General features: G+C 34.7%; 2 protein-coding genes and 1 non-coding gene across 3 annotated transcripts; all 3 read right to left on the bottom strand.

The window, feature by feature from the left end:
• Positions 1-1,998: 1,998 nt before the first annotated feature.
• Positions 1,999-4,407, bottom strand: LOC130728225 ((+)-neomenthol dehydrogenase-like). Its single transcript, XM_057579613.1, has 5 exons — positions 4,250-4,407; positions 3,706-3,952; positions 3,453-3,494; positions 2,855-3,028; positions 1,999-2,746 (listed from the first exon to the last, which is right to left on the bottom strand). The coding sequence occupies exons 1-5, from the start codon at positions 4,267-4,269 to the stop codon at positions 2,345-2,347; spliced, it is 885 nt and encodes a 294-aa protein (XP_057435596.1). The 5' UTR covers positions 4,270-4,407; the 3' UTR covers positions 1,999-2,344.
• Positions 4,408-9,860: 5,453 nt separating this feature from the next.
• Positions 9,861-13,556, bottom strand: LOC130728223 (uncharacterized). Its single transcript, XM_057579611.1, has 2 exons — positions 13,215-13,556; positions 9,861-10,252 (listed from the first exon to the last, which is right to left on the bottom strand). Exons 1-2 carry the CDS (start codon positions 13,392-13,394, stop codon positions 10,166-10,168), a joined length of 267 nt encoding a protein of 88 aa, XP_057435594.1. The 5' UTR covers positions 13,395-13,556; the 3' UTR covers positions 9,861-10,165.
• LOC130734951 (small nucleolar RNA snoR135) lies at positions 12,459-12,595 on the bottom strand. The gene has a single exon (XR_009018283.1). It is a non-coding gene; the product is annotated as a small nucleolar RNA snoR135 (small nucleolar RNA).
• Positions 13,557-14,214: the final 658 nt, after the last annotated feature.

Below are 14,214 nucleotides of genomic sequence, written 5' to 3'. Positions count from 1 at the left end.
CCGCCGTCGTAGGTGGAGAAGTGAGAAGAAGAGAAAACAAAAAGATGTTGAGCTAGGGTTTCAGGAAGGGTGTGACGGCTAGAGAAGAGAAGTGAGATGGTGAGAAGAATTGAGAGGTTAAAAGGATAAAATTTGCTATGGATTGGGCCTGGGCGTAGTGGGCTTGTACCCTTCATGAGGTTAGGTTTTTCAGAAAACAAAGAAACAAAACAATAGAGAAAATAATCACGTGCAAGAAAATTTGTTAGATATATAACCTAGTTACTTGGGTATTATAATAATATACTTTATTTTTGAATTTTCAAAATAGTCTAATTATAAGGAATAAAAACTTACGTTAGTGTTAAATACATTACATTTGTGTGGAAGAGAAATTTAAATTTAATTTCTATTATTATCTGATATCATTATTGGACACATAAATATACAATAATTGTTAATAAATTTAAATTTGACTTTGCCTTTATTCATAAATGAGATTGAATGTTGCTAGGAAAGTTAATAACTACAATAACCAAATCTGGGACAAAATTTATTACATTTCTCTAAGAAAAAAGAATTTCTATAATAAAAAAGATTAAGATTAATTATTTTGTTCCTTTATCAATTTGTATCGATTTGTTACCGTAATGTTAGGAATTCATCATTTTTCAATTTTAATATATTAATGAGGCGAAATAATAATTTGAAATTCAAAATATTTATGAGAAACATTATTATTTCAAAATTCATGAATATATGAATAATATAATATATGACATTATCAACTCACGTCATTGGGTTACTAATAATAGTATAAAAAAATGAGTAAAGTGAAATCAGACAAAGGCTGAGAGGCTGCCACCTAGAGGAGTTGTCACCTTTTATTTCGTAAGTAGTTTATAATAGCTTAAAAACAGTTTTTGCCCAGATGTTTCAACTTTGTGCAAAAGTCTCCGCTACTCTTTTTTGTCTACGTTTCTGCCCTCGATGTTTCACAAAAGTGTATCGTTTTCCCCTCTGACGTTAAGAAATTAACGAAAGAGGCTTACATGACATTAGTTCGTTAAGTGACAAAGCAGGTCATCTGGCATGATACATCATTAATAAATTCAGAAATAGGAAAAAAGGTGGGGGAGATTCGAACCCCGATCTTGTAAGGGGAAAAACAACCACTTAACCAGTTGAACTACATATAAAATTGTTTTATCTAGCAACAAAATTTTATTTATATCATTTATCTTTTTCATCCTTCATCCTTCATCATCATCATCAACTTCATATCCTCTTCTTCTTTCTTCTCCCTTCCACCGCCTCCCACCAACCCCCATCTGTCAAGAACATCTTGCCATCACCCAACTTCCCCTCCCCCACCTCCCTAGCCTGAGGTAGAGGAACCCAAAGTCTTCGCATAGGTGGCGAATTTGAAGGCTTTAGTGTGAGAAATTTTATTCTCAAAAGTTGGTTAAGTTTTTTATTTAATTTAGGTCTCAAGAAAAAGTCAAAATTAACCACCAATGTAAGACTTATTCCTCATTTGATCATTGTGAACTCATCTTTATACATGTTATAATTGACGAATAGAATCAACTTGCTTCTTCCTAATTAACCGAGCTTCCAAATCCCCTCTTTCCCTCCTCCAAAAACACACAACACCAGTAGCAAGTATTACCAAGACCAATACTAGTATTTCCCTCCATCACTATCATTATCCAAGAACAATACTAGTATTATCAAGTGTTTTTGTTGATGTTTGTTTTGACAAAACCAGCTGGGCAAACACAATTACTACAAATGTTAGGGTGTGCACTTCAATAACACAACACAAGAGTGTTATGAATTGACTTAAAGCACATTCACATTGTCTTGAAATATGCGCTTGCTTACTGAAATACAAACACAATCTTAGTCATTAACAATTTCTTCAATGAGTAAGGGTTCACCTCATGTCCTAAAATAAGAAAGTCCATGAAAACATGACAAATAGGAATTTTGATTATGCAAATTGTGAACAATATAGGATAAATAAACGTCCAACTTGTAAGTATTAGCCTACAAATTTTACTATGACATCAGATATAAGGGTAAAACGTATCAGCAACAGCAAGGGACACATTCTGATGATTTATTCTTGTATCTACATGATTATATTACATTCAAAATCACTCAAAAGTTTGACTTTACTTGGGACACGGATTTCTTCCGGTCAGGAATTACTGCATTCGGTGAAGTCAAGGGTCCTCCGCCATCAAATCAAGATTAGATGACCCTGATTGAAAAAATTATTATGCACTTAAATAATTTCAGTAAATTTGGACCCCACGATTTTGATCAGACAACTATAAATCTATGACTTTACTGAATTTCAGTACTCCCTGACGCTAGAGAATCCCATTTCCTCTTCTTGCCTAATAAAGAAGTGGCCAGAAGGGGAAGAACCATAAGGAAGCAGAGCTAATCTCACAACATTAGCAGCACCTTGGTCAATAGATAAGATGCCAGTGTTTTTGTTGATGTCTGTTTTAACAAAACCAGGGCAGACACAATTACTACACATGTTAAGGTGCTTCTTGGCTATAATCCTTGTGTAAGAATTCATGGCTGCTTTTGAGACTATATAGGCAGAGAGGAAAGTTGGCCAGCCTTTGTTTTCTAGTGAACCTTCTTTGAAGTCTTTGAGAAACTCCTTCAGTATCTCATCTATTCTCTCTTCTGTGAGATTTTCAGCATCACCAAACACCCCTTTAGCCCACTCATTTGGCATGTTCTGAAACATGCCACCGTACACAATTTTGACAATGTCGAAAGGGTGACTTAAAATCATGTTCCAAAAGGATTGAAGTTAAATAGAAAAGTTTTGACACTCTTGTTGTACCTTTAACATCCCAGCTTGGGAGGAAACATTGACAATCCTAGGTGAATTGGACAACTCAATGAGTGGGAGAAATGCCTCAATTGTTTCCCTAGCACCATAGTAGTTTGTTTTTAAGCACTTTTCAGCCATCTCATAAGTTTGAGTCAGTTCCTTCCAGTTAATTATTGATCCCACCTGCATTAATGTTGAAGAACTTCTCAAAGCTTTAAAATAGTGACTCATATTGCCAATAGTACTATTAAAAAACGGATTTGACTCATCTAAAGTGACCGAGTCACTGTAATTGGTAAAGTAAGACATGATAACCATTGGGTTTTGAGATTTAAACATGTTTGAATCATATTCTATTTCTTTAGAATCAATTATGATACTCACAAGTTTTTCCCCATAATTGTTTTTATGTTAGAATCAATGGTAGAAAGATTTTCAAATATGCACTTAATAAGCATTATAGTTTCTAATATATGTGCAAGTATACGATTAACGATTTATTAACCCGAACCGTTAGATTTGTCAATAAGGATTGTTATTACTTACTTTACTCTATAAAATGATAGTAGGACAGGAGCAATATCCTAAATGGAATATGTAAACTGACCGTTTCATATGGATTGACACCACTGATTCCTGCATTATTCACCTACAAGATTTTGAAAAGCTTCAAGAAGGTAAATGATTCTTTCATATATAACTAAAGGATAACAAGGAAGCTGTCTTCTAAGCTATACCTTTTATTTTGTAATTTCGTGCACAATTTATGCACAAGATTATCCTGTATTTTCAAATTAGAAACAATCAAATTGCCCCTTTTTGCAGTTAAAAGAAAAAAATTAAACTGAATGTCTTCTTACCAAGATATCAAGTCTACCAAACTGGGTTTTAACAAACTCTACTAGAGAAGCAATACTAGTAGGGTCAGTCACATCAAGCTGGTGAAAAGTGACCAGATCAGAGAGACCAAACACTTTCAATTTCTCAATAGCTTCATGGCCTTTATTCTCATCTCTGGCTGTGAGTACCACCTTGACTCCATTTGAGGCCAACTCTTTAACTGTCTCCAACCCTATCCCTTTGTTTGCACCAGTAACAACAGCATACCTGAAAGCACAAACCCCAAAAGAAAATTACAGCTGATGTACAAATTATGCAAACATTCACAGGAAAGTAAAAAATGAATCTTTGCATGTGGGGGAGGGTTCTAAATTGGAGTCTGTAACCACAAGTGCAGCCGCAACGTAAAGGGATTTGGAGTTCCCGCATTAGCATCAAGGCTACAATTGCGGTTGCACCAACTTGCATTTAATTTGTCCGCAATTCTGCAACTCAGCCGTAACCTCAACCGCAACGGCAATTTAAAATTATGTAATAGTGTGGCCCCAAAAATGTAGTACTAACCATGTTTTTGCCTCTGCCATAGAAGCTGAAACTCAATTACTGTCTGAGGGAGAGGGATAGATATTGGAGTATAAATATAAAGAACTCGAGTTATAGTTTTTTCAACAAAAAAAAATGGTGGCAAATGTATAGTCAAATGGGTTAGTTTTTACTACTCTTGTCTTTTCCAGAGCCTTCAATCTCCAATATATGTACAAACGTGGTAGGGGCACACTGATGCATGATGAAATGGAATACTTGATGTTCATGACATGTTACTGGATTAGCCACAACATGTGAAGAAAGAGACAGTACAAAAATCCAAAAGAATTTCCACCTAATCTCAGGTTCAGATTCCTAATCCTATATTTTTATTTAGGCTTAATCCTCAAATTGGTCCCCGTCTTTGTGTCGCCGTCTGAACTAGGTCCCTGACCGTAAAAATTTGTGGATTAAATCCCTATCTTTTAAAAACGTATGGAGCCAGTCCTCGTCGGAGCCCGAAGCTCCGGCGAGTGATGATTTGGCATACTGTATTAATGATGCTTATGTGGATTTTAGAAAAAAAATTAAATAACACATCAATTTTTTTTTAATTTAATTAACAAAAATAAAACCAATTAACAAAACTAAACATAATTAAATTAACAAAAATAAATTCCCTCAAATTAACCTCAATGCTAGTTTTGAATCTGTCATGTTTAAGATCCTACAAATCCCCAAAATCACAAGAATCTCCATTACAGGAAAAAAAAACTGGAACTATAAGAACTTAATATACAAGTAAAAATTGAAGGTTTGGTGCCCACTACTGGTTTCCTTGTACATAAATTTTGAATATGAAACATCACTTTACATCATTATACAAAATTTACAGCCAAGGAAAAACCAACTTTATCCAACATGAACTGAAGTAGATTTCCATGTCGTAAATTTCCAGATTGTAGATATCCAACTTTATCCAACATGAACCAAAATTTCCAGATCGTAAACATCTCAAATCAAAAACAAAGAGCACAATCATTTGATTGAACCCAGAAATCATCACATCATCTCCTCCTCCTTCACCTGCTTCTTCTTCATCATCAAAGGACCCATGAAAACCCCACCACCACCTACAACCCCAACCCCCACCTGCAACCTGAACCTCACCCCCAACCAAAACCCCAACCCCCATCTGCAACCATATCTGTGAATCAAAATTGCGAGACAACCGAGAGGGAGATCGAAGGGCAGAGAAAGAGGATGGTGATTAAGAGGGCTCGATGGTGATGGAGGTGTGAATGGAGGTCTCGATTTGTATGAATCTGTAGAGGAACCAACGAAGCTCTCCTCCTTCCTCACCCACCACCACACATGCCCATAAACCACCACTGGATCTCCCCCCAGTGACCCATAATCTGTCTCCGTTCACCTCACCCTGGAAACCCCCAAACGACAACCATTCTACCTTCCCCCTTTCTCTGAATTTTCGTAGAACAGAACCACCACCCACAAATCCTAGAACATATTCCCTTCTTTCTTTCTCTTCAAACCCCTAGGTTGGCGTTTTGGAATTTGTTGGCGGTTGGGGTGGTGCCGTGGCGTGGTTGGGGTGGCGGCTAGGAAGAACATGAAGAAGATGATATGATGAAGGGGATGAAGAATGATTCAGAAAAAAGATTAAGGTTTTTTTTTAATTAATATATAATTTTAAAAATAAACAATATGATTTTGAATTAAGAAACAAAGAAAAATCCACATCATAATTGATTTTCCTTTTTTTTTAAATTCCACGTAGACTTCATTAATCCAGTCAGCGTGCCATTTTATCACTCGTCGGAGCTCCGGGCTCCGGCGAGGACTGGCTCCATACGTTTTTAAAAGATAGGGATTTAATCCACAAATTTTTCCGGTCAGGGACCTGGTTCAGACGGTGACACAAAGACAGGGACTAATTTGAGGATTAAGCCTTTTATTTATACAATCTGTAATTTGTTTTTTCTCCTTTGTTTTGTAAAATGAATATTTATTAACAGAATTATTTAGTGTTAAGATAAATTTCACCAATGACTAATCTGTTAATAAATATTATGATAAATAGTGAGTTTGTTTCTTGTATTACTATCTTGAGTTTCGTTTTTTCTTAGTCTAATTTTCTGTCTCTTTTTATTTTTGTTTTCTATTTAAATGATAACAACTTACACTACAAGAAAACTTGTCATTACCTGCCTCAAAAAATCGAATAATTATATATTCACACCTCATTTTTTAGGTGTGGAGAGATGGAGGAAGAGAGAGATAGGAAGAAAAGATAGAGAAAGTAAAGATGTGATAGGTGATTTAATTGATAGAGAAAAAAAATATATAAAAATGAAGGTAGAAAAGCAGTGAAAATGTGTGTATATATCATTACTCGTTTTAGGTTGTTGCTAAATTCTGTGTTCTTTTCTATCGGTTATTCAAGCAGCTTGTCAAAATCAACTACATTTTTACTAATGTCGTCAAATTCTGTGGCGGTTGCCCAACCACCAAAAGGGATAGGCGCTAAAGCTTAAATCAACTGCCGCTAAATCCTGTGTTTTCTTATAGTGATTGTATTTTTTAACCCCACTGCCACGTCGTCGCACTATCGCCATTACTGCAGCCTACCTACTTAGCTGGTATGCTGAGATTGTATGGGTTTATTTTTTATTTTCATTTTTCTTAAGAGATTGTATGTGTTTTATTTTACTATGTTATGGTTGTCAATAAAAATGAAATAAAATTGTATGGTCAATCTACACTTTTCTATTTTGTTATTAGTAGCTTAGATCTTGTGATAGAAGAAAAAGTACCTTAGATTAATTTAGAGTCGTGGAAGACTCTAAAAAAATTGTTGCATGGGGAGAGCAGCAAGCAAGAATCGAGTGAGGTGAGCAGGAGAAACTTCTTTTGCCCTGACAAACAAATTTTGAAGATTGCAAGATTTGCTCATAAGCTTAAAGTTAAACTAGTAAAACAAGACGAAAGTGTTTGATCATCTAATGAAACACTAATAGTTAAATAAGACAATTAAATGACTAATAAAATATTATGACTATTATTCTTGTTTATTATTGCAAATGTCTTCTAATTTCTATAGATATGTTAGAATTATTTTATCCAGAGTAGAGTCAAATTCATGTTGGAGTTGATAATTATTCGATTTCATGTCTTATTTGTTTTTCAGTTGTTTCTCGAGCGAAATAGTGTAGACATTGAAATATATAAATGTTTTTTCTTGTTACCGAGTACCATGCGTGATCATTGTATGTTTTGAATTCAGTCATATAACTTTGCTACTTTATCACCAGGATTTCCTTATTATAGAGAAATCATATTAATCAAGTTGCAAACTATGAACGAATTCAAAGTATTCATTGATAATACATGAGACTCGATGACCAATAGAAAACATGTATAAATATATATATATATATATATATATATATATATATATATATTTCAATCAACCTATACGACTGACACTAATATTTATGATTCAGCATCGATCAAAGCCATTAGCGTTTTGTGTCGACCTCCACCATTGGTGTATTGCGTCGGCTTAAAGTCAGCTTAACCAACTCTAACTTTGAAGAAAATACCAATGGTTATATCATGATGAGAAATATAACCTTTTTTTTTTTAATTCGTAGAGACCGCTGAATTGAATTTTAGTTCTTCTATTAATTATTTTTCCACACATTACGATCAATGATAAATTAATATTAAAATATACACCATGTATAAGGTTTTGTTTAAGATTCCATTAATCAATTTTAATTCCAAAATTAACTCTAGAGTAAAAATTACTGATGTAACTTTTTTATATCGAAGTACATATATTAAATTTTCAAGTAAAACCCTATGTTTGACAACACTTTGCTAAAAAAGCTAGTTGATAGCTTAAAGATGAAAGGTGATAACTAAAAAACTAGCTGATTGTATAAGAAGTACTTAGCAAAATTAGTTGTTAACCAAGTTTATTTTTTCAAAAGCAAAGATTAATATAGATTATACAATGAGGATAATGGCAAGATATACATCCCACCTCAAAAGAGATCAAAAAATCAACAATACTGAAAACAACCCAATGAAGCGCCCATAGCCAGAAACCATCAGAGAGAAGAAGCCTCTTAACCAACAATCAATTCCCCGAAGCACACGCCAACACCCCTCAAAAACCCCAAAAGCCAAACACAACCCCAAAACACACCGACTCCTACCATAAGAAGGTCTCCGAGCTTTGATCTGGGATGCAATCTGGAAGACGACTACCGAATCTGGGCAATCATACTCCATATGTAAGCGCTTTCCAATTAGCAAGGCACTTCGTGCCCCGGTGAAACGCCATAAGGCTCCAATAACTTTACCAGTAGCACCATAAGCTCTTTTATGCTCAGCTCTGCGACATCTACCAACCCTGACTCAGACCCCCTAGAACTATTAACTGGATCAACCTTCTTTATACTTCCTTTCTCAGTATTTTTGGGTTTTCCCCTAGGCGTAGGGGTTTTCACTTGATCCCGAGAAAATTGAAACATGTTGAAACTATAAAAGGACATACTTATATATACATATGTGTATATGAATGTTTTTATATATTGAGAAAAAATTATTTTATATAAATATTAATATTGATATAATATTAATTTTAAAACAATTATCACATGAAATATTTTAATTTATTATAAATTGTTCGTAAAAAATATAATGTGTCTTTTCGTCAATCTTATTTCCACTTACTTCCACTTCTTTCTTCTTAACTCTTTTCTTTTTGTATTATATCACATATTCTAATTATATCTCTCATTTCATTTCACTCTTATATTTTTATGTCTTTTTTATGTCTCTTTCCAAGTGTAAGTGAACCAAAAGAATGTAACCTAAACTTTTTCAATTTTATTGGTACAAGTAATTGTTATTCCTCAATGTTAGTTTTGGCGACACTAAAATACTGTTGTTGGTCAATTCACGCAAGTTCTCTCAATATAATACCACAGTTTCTTTAATTAGGTCATTGGAAGTTTAATTTGTACTTTTCTTAATCAGGATTCAAGAGACGTGTATGAAGCAAAGTACTCTCCAGTATCACTCTTATTTTGAGGTCAATCATGTGCAATCGTTTCCAATTTTACAAGCAAAAATATTTATAAAATCCTCAATAAGATGACAGCACTCAATATTTGACAACTAAACAAAAAACAAATTAAAAACATGTGATAGACATAAGGTGCAAACATTTCTTTCTTGTCAATTTATAAATTTTACTTTATAGGAATGCCTAACAGCACCTATATATTCCTTGTCAATTTGTATGCTATAATACTCCTTCTAAAATGTAGTGGGAGTAAATTAGCAAACTCAATTGCAGTAACATATGTTTTCAGAGAAAAACTGAATAAAATTATTTGCAATGCTGCATAAAGATATGATTATACTATATTGCAGTAACAAGTAATGTACTGTCTATGGACTTAGTGAGAGGCAAGTTCAGTTACTGCATGGTGGTTTAACATCAGGATCACATTTTCTCATTCTTCAAAGTAGATGAATTTAATTGGAGTAATGAAAATTACAGGATTAAAATTGCACATTTATAGAACTATAGGCACAAAATGGACATACAAGATGATAAAAACATCAATTACCATCCTTATAGTGACCGGTAATATCAGTTTGAACAACAAAGTCTCAGACGATGTATCGATACATGAGTAACTTATTTAATTCCATCACTTCTAAAATGGAAGCCAATGTAACCAAAAATATAAAAGGATGTCCATTACATGATCCTAGATCTCAAGTCTTACATAACATTGACACCAGCAACTTTTTAAAACTGTTCATATTCTCTGCATTTATCAAAGAAATTTTGTTTCACGTGATGTGATGAACACCCACACCAGTGATGCATTGCAATTGATGATCCTTGGTTTATTCATAATCTTTGTAGTCTTTCGTCCCAAAATTCTTGCACCAGAGTTGGGAAGGGATTGGGCGAACCGGGTGATGTGGTCTTTGCTGAAGGATTAAGAAATAAAATCTTGTTAGCCAATATAATGTATACAAGTGATGGTAAAATGACTAATAGTGAACATTAATAAAACTAAACCAAAAAGACAACATAAGAAGCAACAAATTATGACATTTCAAAAGGTCTAAAAAGAGCACAACAGCAACCACTTTTGAAAGAGATATTCAACTCATCCATATATTTCAAACTAAACAGTGGGGAAACTTATCAGGTAGATGCAAAGGCAAAAAAATATTCTATTTTGTATGCACAGAATGATATAACCTAGATTCCAGACATAAGATCTAAATGAAAGGAAAAAAAGACGTCCCATGCTAAGCAGCTATAAATAATTATTTAAATCCCCAATTATTTTCAGTTAAAGATTTGATACACAAGCGACAAGGCTAATGCTTTCCAGGGAAAAATAAACATCGAATGTCTGAAAAGACACCAAAGGGAAAGAAGTAGAGACTGCAAACACATAGATAACAGCCAATTACATCCTCACTCCACCATAATTACTTGCTATTCATATATAAATGCTAATGGAAATATAACTTTTCTCCTCTTACAGTAAAATGGAAACATCAGAAGGAAGGACAAAAAGAATCAAAATTAAGAGTCAAGAAATTACAATCATTTTGGGTGAGACCGTGAGTGTATCAAAATCCCAAGAAACTGCAGCAAAAATACTTCGAAAGCAGGCAATTGGGCACAGGCAGCGCCATGACAGTTTATGGGTAATACTTCACCAACCCTGACAAATTTTTGAAGGAATCCCTTTTCACCAGGTCCAGGTTCAGGATTTCCCTAATTTGTATAGGCAGAGCAGGGGCAGGTTTATGGGTACAGATACAAACCTTGATAGTCATATAATTAATAATAGCCTTAATATATGTCTGTACTTTCAAATGATTTGATATTAATGTTTTTCAATTTCTTATAGTTCTTGATATTTATCTTTATGTATTTATGGAGTTACATTTATATACATGGAATATGATTTGTTGAAAAGATAAGAACCCCCAATAAGGAGGTCTAAGGGAGGACACACAGGAGAGTTCTAGGGGATCCCAGCCCCTAAAAGTCATTGTCGATCATAAAACCACCTAACTAACTAATAGAGAGCTAGATAGTTCATAGTTGAAGAAGCTCATAGTTGAGATAAAAGTGAAAAGATTTGATTTAAGTGGAAATGATTTCATTCATCTGAATATGTGTGAGCACAAGTAAATAGTAATTATAAAGAAGGAAAACTAGCATAGCAAGCTGTGACCTGATCGAAACTAACGAAGGCTAGAATAACTAACTTCTAACAGAGCTACAGCTCTAACTAACTACAGCTGGCATGTACCATGTGGCACACCGCCATAACTACTCAGAACAATTACAATTCCAATAGTGAAGCACTGAAGTATACCTATACTCTATCAGTAGTTAAGGGAAAGATATGCAGTCACAAAGATAAATAGAGGGTTATAGAAACAGATGAACAGTATCTGAATTGTATTTAGGAGAGAGCAGAGACCCTTGAATTCCTCACCAACCACTGCATTCTTTCTTTGACCAGTTCTTGAGTCTGCTCAACGCTGGACCAGATTTTGGAATTTAGGGTTGATGCAATTAAAATAATTCTCTCTCTTACTCTTGGTACCAGTTTCTAACAAACTAGAAAAGAAGATGGTAGCCATGAAGATAGAAGGGAAGCTTGAATTTTTGGAGAAGTCTATTGAAGTCATGAACAGGGATGCGGCAGAAATTGCCTGGTTCTAGTGCAAACGTTCATAGTTCATGAGTAGCGCTCCGGCGCACTGAGAGCAAAGTTTCCAGAGATTGGAGCAAATGATGGAAAATTCAATTAAAAGAGTTAGAGAGAATCCCAGCCCAGGGGAAGCTGCAGGATAAGTGCAAGTACCCATTTTGCACCCCTGACCAGAATGGTGGTGGGGAAAGCAAAACCTGCCCAAACACACCAAGTTACCATGCCTATTTGGTACTTGGTAGTCACATTTTGGTAAAAACCTTGACAAAAATCCAAATATTTGATAGGTCTAACAAACAATGCTCATTGATGCTATACAAATCTTCGAAAACAGGAAAAAGTGAAAACCATGCAGCGTGTTAATCATTAAATTGAAAGCAATTGAAGCACCAATAAAAATATCTACTCAACAATTTGTTTGATTTTTTTTGAAAAATAAAGAAATGAAGAAATATAGGGGGGATGATTATTGTTATTTCCAAAAGATGAAACACAACTGCCCATCTCCCCAAATTTATTTTGCAGGGAACTCTTTCGAAGGAGTGCATTATTGTAGCACCACATCGATACACACAATCCCTGCTCAAACAAAGCATTATTTCCATTACAATTGTTTCAACCTAAACTATTTGGAACTGGTTCACACTCTGCACTGCAGCCACATATATCACGAAGGAATAAGAGACTACCTTATCTCCTTTCAGAAAAAGAAGAGGGGACAGGGGTTACAGAATAGATAACATTGACAAACATATACTGAAATAATGTTCGTCAAGCATGCATACTGAGTGCGTCTTTGGTTCTGCAATCAGCTGAAAATTTAACACTCCCAGATCTCAGCCTACCACCCCCCAAACTCCAAAAGAAAATGAAAATAGCCAAATCATCTTCCTAAAACACGAAAAGATCATGAAATGCTTAGAGCATTATTAACATCAACATTAGCAGAAAACATTCTTAATTTCCCCAATCCTGATAAAAATTACAAGAAAATCAGGACCCTCATTTCCCAATAACAAAAACAAGCTGTCAAAACAAATAATCAAATGCATCAAACAACACAAAAAAATTGCCAACAAAAATCTTAATTTCGATCAAGAGAAATTAACAAAAAAAAAAAAAAAACCAGGATCCCAGAAAATACGAATTCCAACGAGAAAACGATTGTGAAATAATGAAAGAAGCGATTTTAGAGAGAGAGGGACCTCGAGCTCAGCGGAAAGCTTGAAGATGGGGATGCAAACGAGGAAGACACCGAACATGGCGATGGCGGTGTTGCGCTTCCAGTGCTTGGGACGACAGTAAGGGCCACCGGTCATACTCCATACCTTGTTCCTGAAATCGCCGCCGTGACCGTGATCTGCTGGTCCACCACCACCTCCCATTTTTTCCGATTGAGATTTGTGCGAAAATGTCACAATTGAAACCCTAAATTGGATTGATTTTTCTCACACTCGTCGAGAATTTGGGAGTGAAGACCCAGGAAGAGAGAGAGAGGAATGAGGTGATGAGAGAGTGTACTTGATGTGTGGTCGAGTGTGAGAATGCACACAAGCTTATGCTGCTCCTGCTCTCTCTCACCCTTGTAAAATTTATTAAAAAATAAATTGGGTGAAATTTAAATTAACAGGACATTTTTTTTTATAGTAGATAAGTTGAATGAATTGTCAAATTGGTCCCTTTGGATGTTGTCAATTCATCTTGCGGATTGTGTAAAATGTCGGTCTGGTTAGTCTCTGAAATTAAATAAAACATCGATAACTTAAAGGGTAATTTCACAATTAGGAACCACAGAGTTATCTCATTCTTTTATGGACGAACTTATCAGCGTCTAACACTTTCAGGAACCAATTTGACTATTCGTAGTTAAAAGTTAGTCTACTTATGAAGTATGATGCATTATGCTTTTACAACTAACTTTCAGCACATATTATTTGCAATAAGCTACTTATGTGTATGAACTATATTTTTCTTGGTGCGCGATATACAAAGCCATATAAAAGATAAAGAAATGAATCCCCCACTTGTAAAAAAAATGATGGTCTCAAGTTTCACAATATCACCTTTAATTTTTGGGTGTTCATTAATTAAAACAAAACTAGATTAATTGTTAAATGGTTACTCATTGGTAAAAGTGGTTGTTTGAACCACTAGGTCTAGTGTTTGAACCCTACAAGACTTATTTTTGGGGAGACCATTGAACCA

Source organism: Lotus japonicus, chromosome 1, assembly GCF_012489685.1.
Source record: "Lotus japonicus ecotype B-129 chromosome 1, LjGifu_v1.2".
Lineage (NCBI taxonomy): Eukaryota > Viridiplantae > Streptophyta > Magnoliopsida > Fabales > Fabaceae > Lotus > Lotus japonicus.
This window is presented reverse-complemented; position numbering and strand designations above follow the sequence as displayed.